Source organism: Phacochoerus africanus, chromosome 16 (assembly GCF_016906955.1).
Source record: "Phacochoerus africanus isolate WHEZ1 chromosome 16, ROS_Pafr_v1, whole genome shotgun sequence".
Taxonomy (NCBI): Eukaryota; Metazoa; Chordata; class Mammalia; order Artiodactyla; family Suidae; genus Phacochoerus; species Phacochoerus africanus.
The window spans coordinates 39,558,959-39,575,439 of NC_062559.1; the positions used below are offsets into that span (position 1 = coordinate 39,558,959).

The window sequence follows — 16,481 nt, forward strand, 5'->3', positions numbered from 1 at the left end:
GCAGAGGGAGGAAGGAACGGCAGTGAGAGCCCAGTGGAAGATCAGGCCTAGAAAGCAGAGGCATCCTTCTCACTGTGAGGCAAGACTGAAAGAGAAGCCTGAGAAGACAGAGGTGGGGGAGGCTGCGGAGCCACAGGTAAGGGAAGAGTCCTCGTGGAAACTCAAAGAATAACTTCCCTTAAGTGTGGAAGCAGGTCTAGAAGGTCAATATCTCATGATGAAGGAGTTGGAGATGAGAAGAGGGGAGCTTAAAACAAAGCCTTGGACCAATTAAATTGGGGAGCTGACAATATTGACTCACTTCTCTCTTGGTTAATATATTTGGGTCAAGATGTGAGGAGCAAAGATTGGAAGAAGACATGGGATTTTAGCAAACTCTGCCGTTATCCAGCATGCACTATACACACTAAGATCAAACTGCATGCACAGCATTTTTTTCAGTGTTTTAAAAACACGCCTTCACATAAACAGTAGAAGATGACCGTCCTTCCTACATATGTAGACATCTCAAGAACTTTTAATGACTCAACAGAAAAATGAGAGGAAAAAAAATCCACCACAATTTACAGAAGAAACACATCTGACTAATAAAAGTATGAAAGATGCTCAGTTTCAGAAGCCAAATGCTAATGAAAACAATTTCTCAAATGAAAAATAGTTTTGGTACAGGAAGATATACACCTAGGTACTGCTGACTGGGGTGGAAATTAAGGCATCATATGAGGTATTTTAGCAACACACAGACACAGACACACACACACAACTTAAAATGCTTGTATCCTTGACCCACTAACTACAATTCTGTGAGTTTAGTCTAAGGAAACAATCAGAGAAACAAGGAAAGATTAATTTTCAAGGAAGTTTGTTACATTATAAAAGTGAAAACTTAAAATGTTAATTTTTAACATTAGAAAAAAATGAAATAAATCATGGTATGCTGAAATATTATGCAGCTAATAAAAATTATTTTAATGACCTTTTTTAATGAACTAGAGATATGTGTACAATATAATGGTCAATGAAAATAACAAGGATGCCAAAACCGCATACAGAATGTGATCCAATCTAATTATATAACTATATGTAACCATGGAGAAAAAAAGTTGGAAGGAAATATATCAAATCATATCACCAGTGGTTTTTCTTGGAGTCGTACAATTACTTCTATTTTTCAATACATCTGGACTTTTTATAGTATCGTATAGCTAACAGTTGGCATATATTATCATATACTATTATCATATCATGACTATCTTATGTTTGGCAGACAAAAATTGTTAAAGGATGGTTTGATTTGGGTTTATTTTTAATAAATACACCCAAGTCAACAGATTGCAATTGTCTAGAAAGAAAAAGTGAAATCCTCTTCATCTTTGAGCACTCCATACCTCATACACAGTATATAACATAGCAGATTCTTAATCACAGTTAAATTAATAAATGACTGGCTGTCTAGAGAGACAAGTAGTGGATGAAAAGATGGAAGAAAGAATGCATGAATAGTCGGAAAGTTCTTCAGTCATTAATAAAATCGGTATTTTTCCTGGGACTTCTAGGAGATGAAAGGAGTTCATCACTTGACAGATCTTAAAGAGAATACAAGGAAGAGGAAGAAGTTACAAGGAATGATCTTTGCAAAGATACAGTGGGATGAGATTTAATCAACTAAGTTTGTTTTTCTACCAACTCTTGATATCCATTCCAAACTTCACTCTAATTTCTAAAGGCATCTGCTTCTTGGACAGACAGAAGAAAGCAACTGCTCAAAAGCAATCACATAACTGCCCCTTCATCCTACTAGGAGGATGAATTTACATTCACAGAACCACGGAAACTCGTGTCTAGGTGACTCCAATTCCTCCATACAAGCTCCAGTGAGGGCCATACACAGCTGATGCTTCAATTTCGGCAGCAACTATGACAGGGAATACATGGGCCCCATCACAGATAAACATTTATTTCTATCCATCTCTGGAGGCAGAGGCACTGACATGGCTCTGTCCCAGCAACTCTCCTATTTTCTTTGTGTATTCCTAATTTCTGGGCGAAGAGAGGCACTATAGATCATAGTGTCTCCATCTGAAGCCGATGGGCGGGTAACAGATCTGCAGTCTTCATTCACTCTGCATCACTGTGACATACACTCAGGCTGAACGCCCAGGGCTGAAATCTGGCCTGAGTTTAGACTTGCTGAAACTTGTAGACTTCAGAGAAAAGAAGTCTAATTCACATTTTTATTGTGTTAATATCTCTTGCACCAAAACCGGGGTTCTTTGCAGAGGCTCACATCACCATTATTTCTCCCTTGAAATATCTGGTTGTTTCTCATCCCATCAATTCAAATGGCATTACCCACTTTCAAATGTCTACAAACAATCATACATAGCATCTCAAAATGACACTGGTTTGTGGAGGGATAGAAATGACAGGTTACTTTATAATCAGGTAGTTTAGGATATCAATTCTTACTAACTTTTTGACCTTAGACAAGCTATTAAACTTCTCCAATCTCATTTTCTTCATCAAAAACATGAAGCTAAGGCCCCCTAGGCTGCAAGACAGTTTTGAAAATTAACATTAAAGCACTATATGTACTTGGCACAGAGTATGCACTCAGTAAAAGTAGCTATTAATAACAGTATTTACTGATAACAGTAATTCCTCTACAAATAAATCATTTGCTGATCGCTTTTCAAACCCTGTGTTTTCCTATAAATGCTCAAATGTCATTCAAGAAATTTCCTTTCCAACTCTTTTCCCTATCAGGCTCATTTTTTCAGATGGTGGCTCCCTACATAGAAAAATAACTAGGCAGGATGCTTCAACTATAAATTACATAAAGAAATAAGCATAAGGACGGAGTTCCCGTCGTGGCGCAGTGGTTAACGAATCCGACTGGGAACCATGAGGTTGCGGGTTCGGTCCCTGCCCTTGCTCAGTGGGTTAACAATCCGGCGTTGCCATGAGCTGTGGTGTAGGTTGCAGACGCGGCTCGGATCCCGCGTTGCTGTGGCTCTGGCGTAGGCCGGTGGCTACAGCTCCGATTTGACCCCTAGCCTGGGAACCTCCATATGCCGCGGGAGTGGCCCAAGAAATAGCAAAAAGACAAAAAAAAAAGAAAAAAGAAATAAGCATAAGGAACATTAGAAACCACACAAAAAAACAAAGATATATGTGGAGATTAGAGTTCAGGTTTTGGCCTGAAAATATACAAGGCAGGGCTGAAATGGGGTTTAAAATATACAACAGTTATTCCCAATCTTTTTAACATCAAAAAGATTACGCCTCCTGTTGATTTCAGGAACTTAGCAGAAGTACTCAACTAGTAACACAGATAACTGGGCTCATAAACTCTTTAGGATAAGCCTTGAAGCTCATCGTTTCTACCAATTCTAAACTAGTGTATCATGAAAACTGACCAATGCACATCAAATCTCCACATTGAAAAACTCACCTTCATCCAGACTCCACCCCAAACCTCATAAATATGCCGCCTTTGTCGTCGTCTTTCTACTGCCTTATTTCAAGGTTCTGTCGAGGTAATCACTGATGACCATGGTGAGCAATAAACCCAATCATGCCTCATACCCAGGTCACGTTGGGGGTATTTTCAAGAAGTAAGAATTCAACACCCCTCTAACAATAGCTGTACATTTATGGAGTCAACCTAAAGAGAATGGCATTACAATAGACCTTCTAATAGATGCTTAGTTGACAGAAAAAAATCACAACTGTTCAGATTCATTTTAACATAAAATCCCAAGACTCAGGACCTCATGGTCCAGCCAAAAATAAGCAGAGCACCAGCCACTTTTCTAAGCAAGTTGGAGGTCCCTCCTAGTGTCCAAGTGCTATCCAGCCCTTAAAGAAACTCCTTTTTTCTCCAACTGACTATTCAAAACAAAACTTTTTTGTCTTCAGGATGATGGTACATCCACGATGCAAAATGGAATACTGCAGAAATTATATTATTTCAGACAAGTTTTGAAAACTAAGGGTTTTTGGCCCACACTGCATAGACAAACTGCCCACATTGATCTAATTCACTGGATAATTGCTCAATTCTCCAATTTATTGCCTGGTTGTGGCCAAATTTCTCCCCACAGACAGGGAAGACATAATGACAGCCTACCACTAAAATCTGCCAAATTGAACATATGACCAAAAGCAAGGCAGAGGCCATGTGAGAGGGTTCAGGCACTGAGGGTTCCAAGTTCCCATGTCAAAGGAGCAGGAATACGTAACCTGGACTGTCAAGCCACTATGTGACCACAGGAGTGATGTGGTCCCACTGTGTCCTATTACAGGGAAGCACATACAGTCTGAAGCTGGATACACAGGAGTAGGGAGAGGTTGGACATGTCTCCCAGTATTTCAGGGCCAAGTCAACTCTGAGGATGGAGAATCAGGCTCCCTTATCAAAGCTCTGCCACAGCAAGTGGCCCCATCATTGGCAAGTGCTTCCTGCCACTGCGTCTTCCTGCTGCCATGAGCAGTGGGAATCTGTGGGGCTTAGACAACACTTTTTTTCCTTCTCTTTTCTTTTTTCAGGGCCATACCCACAGCACACAGAAGTTCCCAGGCTAAGGGTCGAATCTGAGCTACAGATGCCAACCTACACCAAAGCCACAGCAACGCCAGATCCTTAACCCACTGAGCAAGGCCAGGGATCGAACCCACATCTTCATGGATACTAGCCGGGTTTGTTACCACTGAGCCACGATGGGAACTCCTAGACACTTTTCAAACAAGACGTCCTCAGGGAAGTCATCCACATTCCTTATGAAGCAATTTATAATAAGTACTACAGCAGTGTAACATAAATCCATCTTCCTTTCTCAACTGGAAAAGACGAAACATGCACAGGGAGATAAAGTAGCAGAGGGGAGAGAGAGGCGGGGGGGGGGGGGAAAGAAAGAGAAAGCAAAGTCGGAATCCATGCCTTCACGAATTCAGCAATTATTATGAATACCTATTATGCAGCAAGCTCTGAAGATACCAAAGTTACCATTTTACCCTCATGGAGTTAAACAAGAGCGTCACAAACAAAAATACCTAACTACAAATCATTTTAAATGTTTAGGAAGTGCAGCATGGGTTGCTCTTAAGGGTTAAGCAATAGGATCAGACCTGGTCTTGGGAGCTAGAACAAGCTTCCAGAAAGGAGGAATGTTTGGGCTGCTAAAAGCAGGACAAATGGGTGTCAACTAGGGGTAGGACACCATACAATGGAGAAAAAAAGGAGAGAAGAAAGAAAACACAGCCCAGGCAGAGGCAATGAAATAGTAGACCAGTACCCCTCAAACTCTGTTTGGCAAATGAATCCTCTGGGAATCTTTTTTTTTTTCTTCTTCTTCCTTTTTGTCTTTTTAGGGCCACACTCACAGCATATGGAGGTTCCCAGGCCAAGGGTCGAGTCAGAGCTCCAGGTCCCAGCCTACACCACAGCCACAGCAACTCGGAATCTCAGCCACGTCTGCAACCTACACCACAGCTCACGGCAACATCGGATCCTTAACCCACTGAGTGAGGCCAGGGATGGAACCCGAATCCTCATGGATACAAGTCGGGCTCATTAATCACTGAGCCATGATGGGAACTCCCCTCTGGGAATCTTCCTACACTGTAGATTTCAATTCTGGGTCCAAGGTAGGGCCCAAGCTTCTGCATTTCCAACAAGCTCTCGAGTGAGGCCAACACTGCAGATCAGGTGCAGGCTTTATACAGCGAGGATCCAGAGGATCTGCCTAGAGGCCAGAGCAGAGCAAAGGAGGGAGGATAGAGGATGAGGCCAGAGAGCTTGGCAGGGGCTGGACCACGCCAAGCTGTGCAGAGCACCGTACGGAATCGGGTCTAAGAGGAATGGGAACCATGAAGATGGCCATGGCCTTTGTTCTCTCCAAGTAGCCTTGCTAGGAGTTTCACTCTCCCTAGGAGACGGCACTTTGCAGTATCTAAAGTAAAAGTGAGAGCAAAGGTGTTTATGGACTTCAGGGCTTCTAAGAGCCAATAAAGTACAGCTCCTTCCTCACAGACAGCCCATTAACAGCCCCTGTTTATTAGTCAAAATCCTCAGAACTTAATACGCCTTTGTCAGCAAAAGTAATTGATCTTGGCCAGTTAATCTGGCTGGTTTTGAAGACTGAGGACTTGCCACTCGTTCAAGAGTGGACCTCCCTGCCGTCGGTAAGCAACTTCCAAGAATGCTGAGCCCATAGGATTCTTAAAATAGTTTGGTGAACGAGCACACAAACACTGCTTGTTGGCACTTTGGTCTTTAGCTGTACAAGCCTGAAGACGTCCGGTTTTTCAGAAATGTCTGTGCCAACGGCCACCAGCCAGTTCCCTGAACATTTGACTGAACAGAGGCAGAGAGAACTGATTGCTGCTCAGTTAGGCAGGTCATTAAAAACTCAAGTGAAACTAGGGAGCATGAGCCACATGCTTTTAACCAATGCTCGACATACTTTATAAACTATTCTTTGCTTCCACCTTAGGAGAGAATCATCTTTTTTTAAAAAAATGAACATAAGACTCATCTGCACAGAACACAAGCCGTGAGGAATGCACTCTGCTATGACTCAGACGACCCTACACAGCAGCTGAAGAAACTCAAGCTCCCCTGAACAGTGCCCGCTCTCCGGAGAGGTCATTCTCCTGGCTCTGTCACTGATGCAGTGTGTAAGTGGGGAAGATACAATTTCACAAGTAAGGCAACGCATTCTCTAGGTGAACCATGATGCTACTCACACCTGCAAATGAGAGGTGCTCTGCTTCTGGAATGGGTAAGAGTGAGCGGCTGTGAAATCCTCTCCAGAGAGCTTCAAAGGTTAGCCTGTTCTCAGCTGTCTGGAATGCCGTACATACTGTCCTGACCTACATCGAGGATGTAAAGTCATGTGTAAGGCATTGGTTCCATCACCCAAGGAATGCCTCTCCATCAGATGAAGTGTCTTTCTGGTGGGCTGCCTCTGTCACCACATCCCGAAAACATGGTAGACAGATTTTTCACAAATTTGGAGAATGTAACTCAGGGGGCTGGATGTAAAATACAAGTCACACGGCAGATACCACATTTACTTGAGAACAGGAGACCCCGCAAGGAGCTGGCAATTCATCCATCAGCAACGGGTCATATCCACCAGAGATGCTTTACACGGCATGACCCCTTAGAGGTGCTCTCAGGCTAACAGTACCTGAGATCTCTCTCTAACAACAGCCATTCTCCCAGGCAAGAAGGAGCTGGCCACCTTGGCAGGGCACAACTGCCATAGTTCAGGAAGAAAGCGATTACCGCGTTTTAGCGGACTCCTACTCTCACAGAAGAGAAAGAAGATAAGTGCAAGCATCACTGAGCACCCGCAGCGTTAAGCAGGAGGTGAGCAGGATAAGCGTGTGAAGATGTGCCTCCCTCCCTGCTGGAGTACACAGAATAATCTAGGAACTGCCACGAAGGGCAAATGCTCACCTGGAAGTGCATGTGCACGAGTGGGTGTGCGTGTGTGTTGTGTGTGCATGTGCGCAAGCAGGTGTGCGTGTGTGTTGTGTGTGCGTGTGAGGAAGGAGGGAGGGAAAGACGGCAGGATCCCTGAGCCTCAGAAACACCAATGAGAAAACGGCTGCTGCTTCTGCCTGGAACAACGGAGAGGTCAGGTAGCTGCCGTGCATGGTGATAACCCATCTGAAAGGCCAAGCACCCACCAGGTGAAGAAGGAAAAGAAGGAATACCAGACAGGGGTGGCAGCAGGAGCAAAGGTCTGGAAGCATGAGAAAGCTATGGGCTTAGGGAAAAGCTAGTGATCCAGGGTTCCCGAGATGTGCGTATGATATACACAAGTGTATGCACATGTACCCACATACACACGATTCAAAGAAATAAAAAGATCGATGTCTGTGTGCATCTGTATATCCTACGTGGACCTCTACATCCGTGTATTGCTGCAGCCGACTGTTGCTATACCACCTCCTCTCACCCTCACACTGAGTGCACACGCCAGACCTCCAACTGCCTACATCAGTATTTCTTCCTCTTGCCATTTGCCACTTTGCCTGAGTGGCAGGCTCAAAATGGTACCCATTAGAGTTTCTGTTGTGGCTCACTGGGTTAAGGACCTGACATTGTCTCAGGGAAAATGCAGGTTCAGTTCTGGCTTCACTCAGTGTGTTAAGGATCTGGCGTTTCAAGCTGTGGTGTAAGCCTGCAACTGTGGCTCTGATTTGATCCGTAGCCCAGGAACTTCCATATGCCACAGGTATGGGCTTTAAAAACAATAAAGGAAAAAATGGTACCCAATCAATACCCTCTGGCTCAGATGAGAGCTGGTGTAAACAGAGCTCATGCGTTCTCACCCCTAAGGCTGGAAATTCTGCAGCATGACTCTTACTCTGGCTCCCAGAGTTTGCCCGGCACGAATGAGCTCTGGCAGGCACAGTGATACTGGCCTGGTGGCACATCCTCAGCCCCAGCTGCCTCCCCATCTCCTCTCATCTCCACCCTCCTCTGCCAGAGTTTCTCCATCTCCCACAGAAACCACTTACACGCAGCACTTGCTTCTGGAGGATTCCAAACTTAGACATGTAAATACGTGCGTTTGTATTTATATTTATAAGCATATTTATATAGATGTGTATCTGTGTGTGAATAGGTATATCCATAGATATAGACATCTATCCATGCAAATATATGAGCACAAAAATAACCACATACACGCCCAAATGCAGCAGTGCGTTCCCATCTCTCTCTCTCTATAGTACTACTGTTTTCCTTTCTACCAAAGCGCAGCAAGTAACCATACGCAGTTGTTTGTTTGTTTTAAACGGGGGAACCTACAGTCTATGCCCCTCCCTGTAACCTCCTCAGTGGAGCACCAGGCCCTGCCTTGGTCCTGTCCGAAGCCCTTGTCCAACTCCCCGCATTCCACGACAAAGTGTCCCAGCCCAGGGCCAGGCAGCACCTTCATGGTCTGGGCCTCACGGGTCCAGGGCCAGGTCATGTTTGCAATACTGCCTTCTAAAGCAAACATCTGCTCGGACGTCGCTCTCAAGACAGGGCCATTTGCTGCCAAGACGGTTATCATTTGGGGGGTGAGAGGGGGGAACTACATCAAACGATAACAGAGTGAAAGTATATTAAACGCCAATTTCTTTTAATAACAAGCTGCAAAAAAGAAAGCTTATACTTCAAGGTTTTGTATTCCCAAAAGAAAAACTGCTCTTATGACCCTTCCAATACCCAAGCTGACTCACAAGTGTCCTGTCCCCAAGCAAGAGCTCCACTGTCCCTTCTACAAATCGTATTAACTCCAGACTGAAACTAGCGACAGAGTCAAAGCCACTAGCTGCCCCTTTATAGGCTGAGGGCCGCAACATGGAGAACTAGGAAGAATATAGGATGAGGAATAAGGAAGGTAGGAAATTAGAATATAGGGATATACAAAATGGTGTAGAATATAGGTCTGGAGGAATTCACGAAGAAGGAACGTTGGGCAAGCAACCACATCTTTGAATTTTCCTTCTTTCAACAGAAAATGAAAGCAAAGACTTCCAGGGTCTGAACTTGGTCTTCTGCTGTGTTTTCTTCAGCACGCATTGTGTTTTAAAGAAAGAAAGAAAGAAAGAAAATCTGAACGCCTTTTGTGTATGGGACCCCTGTACATACAACCTCGAAACTCATTTCCCATTCCCAGCCCTGGATAACTTTGCGTGACTGTCAGTGGCAAAACTGTAGGAACCTTCCATCCTCCTCGCCACCTTCTAAATTTCCTCCCCAAGGAGGCTCTGCTGCCTAACCTTGGCACATCTTTTTGGAAACAACAGTTCATTCAGGAGCAGGTTTAAAGTTTCTTACTGAAATGTACCTTGTTTTTCTTCAACTTACCCAAAAGAATGAGATTAAAATAATTGAAAAATTATCAGAAAACCTTATAGCTACCAACACAGAAGAAATAAAATTGAGAAATGGGCAGTATTTTGTGGCAAATAGAAATTGTTTCCATTAAAAAAAAAAAAAAACTATTTAGCCATAATTAGCAAAAAAGGAAAAACATAGACGTTGTGTCTGAATATGCAAAACTCATGTTCATCTTCATCAGCAAATTCGTTTTGTGTTTTCATATATTATTAAAATAGGATGTATATGCTATACCTTATATTACATATTTATATTTACATATATAAGGTATACAACCATATATTACATATTTATATTTACATGTATATTTATATCTGCATCTGTATCTATCTATAAATAGATACAGATATAAGTATTTTTTCTCTCTCCCTCCTCTCCTTTCTTTCCTCCTTCTGCCTGCAAAAACCATCACCTTGGTCAAGTTTACTTTAATCTGGACTCTCCAGGTCATGTGTGCTATGAGAAGGGGGAACTATTTTGGAACAAACATGTAGAGAAATGGCAAATATTATGATTTATGATGATCCACATATGATTCTGCTTTTGTGAATTAGGATGCTGAAGTTCCCCGTGTATATATATATTTTTTTTTTTACTATTCTGAGAAGAGCACTGTATGTTCTTTATTACAAAAAGATTAAAAGCTTTAAAAATATATGGTTGCACTAAGTCCCTACTGTAAATAACTCGGAGCAGCTGGTTAAGACACGATTCCCCATCATTGCCGTTACCACCATCGCCACCAATGATTTTATTCCAAATGTAAAATACATTAATAAAAAAAAAATCCCTTTTTATATTATAGGTCAGGTTCCTTTTTTCATTCCTAAGCACTCGGAAGATAACCTTAGTATATGAATTACAAATCAACAATGCTTAGAAAGGCAAGTCTATGGCTTCTGGCTTTGTCTCACTAATCCCTTCTCCGTCCTGAACCCACAGTTTAGGGGCCGTTTCCCCCTGTCTATTCCCCTCAATGTAACTGGCCAATCCTGAGATCAGCTTCTCTCTGGAGAAGCTGCCTTTATCCCCATCTGCTTCCCATTTGACCACACTACAGAACTCAACAGCTGCCTGAGCAAGAAGCTTCGCTGGTCCAAAGAGCAGAGAACCCACGTCTTCCCAAAGAAGAAGGAAGGCGGAGGGAATCGGCCTCTCTCCCTCACTTTTTAGACCAGTGGTTCTCAATCGGGGTGATCATCTTCTCCAGGACACATGTGGCAAGGTCTGCAGCGGGGTGAGTGCTTCTAAAATCCAATGGGTAGAGGCCAGGGATGCTGCTCAACATCCTATGCCAGCTGCCCCCAGCCCAGAATGTAAATGCTGCCAAGGCTGAGAAATCCGCCTTGGAGTGACGAGCTTCTCTCTTGGTTCCACATCAGGACGGAGAGGAGGAGAGACTGAAAAGAGGGTTAGGGCTGCTCTTGGTGAGCCCCAGCCTCAATTAACCAAAAGGAACGTCCTTGGAACATCCAGGGCAGTACTTACAACACAGGAACACTTGGTACATTTGTCTCCTTCTGGCTGAAATTCCTCCCCTTCTCGGTACTGCACTCCCTCAAACACACAGCCTGGAAAGCAAAGCAGAGTTCTGAATTAAGGCAGCAGCCTTGATTCAGCTTGACGCCATCCCTCTATCCCCTGCACATCCATCTCCCACTTCCACCCCCACCTAGAAGAGTGTCCTCTTCAACGCGAGGACAAGATCGCTTCACAGTTAAAAACAAAACAAAACAAAGCCATAGAGTGCAAAAGACTGCCCAGGAACCTGAAGATGCTAGAAAGCAAATGAAACATTAGAAGGTCAGCCCGAGCAGAAGCAGTGCAGGGTTCTGAGCCCTGCAGGGTCTGAGGCACTGGCCAGGACCACCAGACCACAGATATGGAACCAAAGCCCAGAGGGGCCAGAAGACACAAAAAGGTCAAGCAAGAGAAGTCAAGGGTGAGCTAAGGAGCAAACGACACTAAGAACGGCCACTTGGAGAGTACCAGGCAGTGCCCGGCCTCCACCAGACCCTTCTCTGCACCCCGACCTCACTCCATCTTCAGTGGGCCTCCAAAGTACAGACTCTTACCACTGGCCCCACAGAGGAGGAAAATGCAGCCCAGCGAGAGGAAGCAACTCACCCAGCTGGCAGGTAACAGAGCTGGGATGTGAACCTAGCTCCAACCCCACCAGCCACACCACACAGAGTGTCAGGCACAGAGACAAGAAAGGACAAAGACAAGGCAGGAGGTGCGACACAGGGTTTCCGTCACATCCTATGTGCTGTTAAAGGGGCTTCGATGCCCCCACCACATTTGGCTGAAGTAGGACCCAAAGCTCAGGAGATGGCTCTAATCAGAAAGATGGCCAGGTCATTGCCATGTTCTTAAGTGAACTCATGGGTGGCAGGAAGCACAGACTGGCCAGCAACCCCACATCACATGGGCCAAGAGAAAACTGTCAGCTAATGAAAAAGCCACCTTTCTCAGGACTGTCCTCACAAGGTGCTCTGCCAGACCAGCTTAGGACCCTTTCCACATAGTAGACACTGCAGGAGGCAAAGAGGGCTCCTGCAAAAGACTGACTCACACCACTAAGAGCAGGTGTTCAAGGCATGTCAGCCGAGGTCATCAACAGAACCCACCAAACTCTCACAGCAACTGGTTCCTGGCAAAGGGAACATTTGAACACAGGGGTATTGCCCATAATCACCTGATTTATTCATTTTAAAGCTATATAGGGAGCCCTTTGTTCAACTAGAAGACACAAAGACAAAGGCTACTGACGCTGAATAGCTGAGTGAACTGTGGCTTTAAGGTCTTTCTGATGCCTACACCCAGAGCTAGCCATCAGCCAGCGTCTGCTATTCCCTTTGATGCAGGGAGAACTGACAAGCTTGGGACCTTCCCAGTGGCTGTATCTCAGCAGAGTTAACAATGGCAGGTATCTGGTCATCTCTTTTCAAAGGACACGTCCAACAAGGATGTTCAACACTTTCATATGTGTTTGCAACCCTGATTCTGTCAGGAGAACTGCAGACAGATTAACCACAACAACCTACATCTGACAATTCAGATGGAAATCTTAAGTGAAAATCGCATGCAAACTGTTCCCATGACATCCCAACCTCCTTGAGAAAAGAGTCCAACAGAAAGGAAAGAGCAGACAACCAAAAATGCCCTGAAATGTGTTTCAGGAAGAAAAGGACCACAAGCTATATGTGTTCTCGGTATGCGGAATACCATTCCATGATCAATGACAGATGCCAGTCCTGAATTACCAAGGAGAATACCCCAGGGCTGCCCTTGACTATCCCCATCTAGCTAGACTTGGCTGAGGACTCCCTCCTAAAACAAAGAATAATGCATTCTGGATGAATAACGGCTCTTCTGAGTAATTTTTTTTCTTTTTAGGGCTACACCTGGGGCATATGGAAGTTCCAGGGCTCGGGGGTGGAATTGGAGCTGGTGTAGAGGAGGCCTATGCCACAGCCACGGCAATGCAGGATCCGAGCCACATCTGCAAGCTGCAGCGTAGGTTGGACCCTTAACCCACTAAGTGAGGCCAAGGATCAAACCCACATCCTCATGGACACAGGGTCGGATTCTTAACCCACTGAGCCACAACGGTAACTCCTCTTCTGACTCTTCTGATTTGCATCCCCAAGGATGGCCTTTGAAATTGAGAGAGCGTAAAGGTGATTTTTGAGATCCCATAACCAAGGGCACAGTGCCTGCCCAGGTATCAGGGGGGCTACTGTGTGGCACCGGCAAGCTCACTACCTGCCCTCCAGGGCATCTGGACCCAAGTAGAGCAATGATCATGGTGTAAGAGCAGGGGGAGGCAGTGCTGAATGGTGGCCAAGAAAGAGAATGGGCTGGACCCCAAGCCAATCTTTGGCCCTCCCTCATTCATGGGCCTTGGGCAGGTACTGAGTCAGATTTCTTCCTGTGTGAACTACGAATCGTACCTCATCCCTCACCATCTAGTGAGGACTTAGCATACAATTTTGTACAATCATGGAGCTCAGCCTTTCCTTCCTGGGAACTCAACCAAAAAACAAAGTGAAAGAAGCAATTGCTCAAATATGATAACTTCAACTGCTGAAATAAATGTACTCTGCAGTTTGTATAAGCACACTTTCAAAGGCCGTCTAAAAAATATGACTGTCTCGTAAGTGAGAAGGAATGTTATACATGCAGAGTTGATTCTGTATCAATAAAGCAACAGTCGACTCAACACAACTGAATTCGTATCTAAGAGCTACAATAACTTTTAAATCTACATGGTGTATAAAATTTGCTCTGTTATCAATCTGAAGCTTGGCTGTGTATAGAAATTATCTGGGAGGCCTGAGTCTCCCCCTCAGAGATTCTGATGGAATTGGTCTGGGATGCAGCCTGGACATCAAGATTTATTTTTTAAAACTGATTTTCATGTGCAGCCTAGAGAATTCCTGAGCTCACTTAACAAAGATCTCTCAGGCATTTGAGAGGATGGTTACATGATGCAAAGCATTCAACGCATTCAGAGGAAAAATGTGCTCAAGCAGACTCTGTTTGATAGATACGAAATAACTGAATTATGGAAAGAATTTTTTTTTTTTTTACTTTCCACACGGTTCTGGCTTTCACATAAGCTTATCCAATAATATAAGCTTCAACAGAAATTCCAGTGTGAAAAGGAAGTCTGGCTCAATAAAGAGTGTCCAGGGAACTCAGGGAGGTTAGAATTAGTGGAGAGGGGTGTCCTCACTGTCATCCGAAGAGAAGAGAAGACTGGACTCTGGAAGGGACCCAGGTCTGCGAGCACTGCAGGCCGCGTGTGGGGGGAATAGCTGGGGCTGGGGGTGGAGGGAGAAGGGGCGCATCTTCACAGAGCAGCTTGGGCCGTACCTTAGCTGCTTCCCGGGAAGGTTCGCAGAACAGAAGGCCCTTTGGAGATTAACTTCAAAAGCAAAGAGAAGTAGTTGTGAGTATCGCCTCCAGTGAGGAAAAGCACTCAGGGTAAAACCCAAAATGCAGAACATCTGTCGAAGAGTATGGGCCAGGAGCTTAAAGGATCAGAAAAAAATCTCTCACCTCAAAATCCCTGGGCTCGTACCTAAGGGCAAGAGAAGATGCAGGAGGCCTTTGTAATCCTGTTCAGAAAAGTCAGAGGAAACACTCCAGCCACTGGAAAGATCCCTTTGCTGTCAGCGAGGCCGTGGGCCCCTCTAAAAAGGCGGCGGGTGCTACTCGCTGCACCACGCGGAAAACTGAGACTAGCAAAGCCCTCAGCAAAATCCACTTAGGGACACAGCTCTCAGGGTTCAGAAAACATCTGGTCGCCTCATCACCAAGCTCTGGCCAAGGTATTGCAGTATAAAGCCGTAAAAGACATTTCTGGAAGCGAGGGAAAGCCACGGCCTCTCCTTCCAAAATAAGCATTACCTGTGGCCCTGTGGAGAGGAAAGAAGGCCTCCGGAGCCCGGAGCAACCACCTGCCAAGACCTACAGCGCATTGCAGTCACCCCGGGCACGCTGGAGGCCACCGGACATTTCTGTGCAAATGAGTTTGCTGTCTAAACGGATTAGGTACACAGATGGAAAGCGAGAAAAATTTCAGCCTGAGTGGGAAACGCACCCCCTTGAGAGAACGCAGGGATTTCAACAGTGCTGTACTGTACGGGGAGCCCCACCCTCCCCTTCCTGAGAACATTACCTGGACAGGTGGGGCAGCACGTCCCCAGGTGCTTGGAAGGGTTTTTGCAATGAACAACACATCGCACCGCAGACTCCGTGACAACGCCTTCCTGAAAAACAGGAGAACGCCACAAGCTGAGTCAGGCCAGTATTCCCGCTGAGGACTTCTTCACTTTTGGAAAGTAAACAAGGCAGTGGGAGAAGAATTTGGACACAAAAGGTGCAAAAGAGCCTGGGTGTCACATCCAGAGAGAGGTGGCACCGGTGAGGTCTGATAGCCCCAGCCCACCCCATCTCTGTGCGAATCCTGTCATTGGCTCTCTCCCCTGTCCTAGCTCTTTCTCTTTGACCGTACTTTCTTTCTTTCTTTCAATTCTGGTATTTTAGACCTCCTTGCTGTCAGTTAGGAGCTGACAGAGTCTAGCTGTTCATTCACAATTGTTTTCAGTTTTCAACACTTGCTGCATTTTCTGTAATTGTCACTATACTTGAAGCCATTAATTATGAGGCACCAAGTACAAACATAATCCCCCAGGCTGGCATCTGGAGACCTAAAGCCTCATCACCCTTCCAGGAATCACTAGACACCAGCTATGCCATCTTAGCAACTTTGCTGGGCCTCACACAGAACCTGGCTCTCAGGCATCAAATGAAGAGATTAGAGGAAGCCATTTTAACATCCATATTATGTTACATCAAAAGAGAAACTTTCAGTCTTAATAACGAAATCAAGGGACTCATTTGCAAACTGATTTTGGGACTCTAGTATTTTGATGTTGATCACAACCTTTTCTTTTTTTCTTTTGGTTTTTTTTTTTTGTTTGTTTGTCTTTTTGTCTTTTCTAGGGCCACACCTGCAGCACGTGGACATTCCCAGGCTAAGGGTCCAATCGGAGCTATA

General features: G+C 44.9%; 1 protein-coding gene across 2 annotated transcripts in view; it reads right to left on the bottom strand.

The window, feature by feature from the left end:
* BMPER (BMP binding endothelial regulator) overlaps positions 1-16,481 on the bottom strand; it is a 246,117-nt gene that overhangs the window by 165,665 nt on the left and 63,971 nt on the right. For both annotated transcript variants that reach the window (XM_047763268.1, XM_047763267.1), the window contains exons 5-6: positions 15,600-15,690; positions 11,399-11,481 (exon numbers count right to left, since the gene is read on the bottom strand). In XM_047763268.1, coding sequence (XP_047619224.1) covers positions 11,399-11,481; positions 15,600-15,690 — 174 coding nt within the window. The remainder of the gene's footprint in view (positions 1-11,398; positions 11,482-15,599; positions 15,691-16,481) is intronic.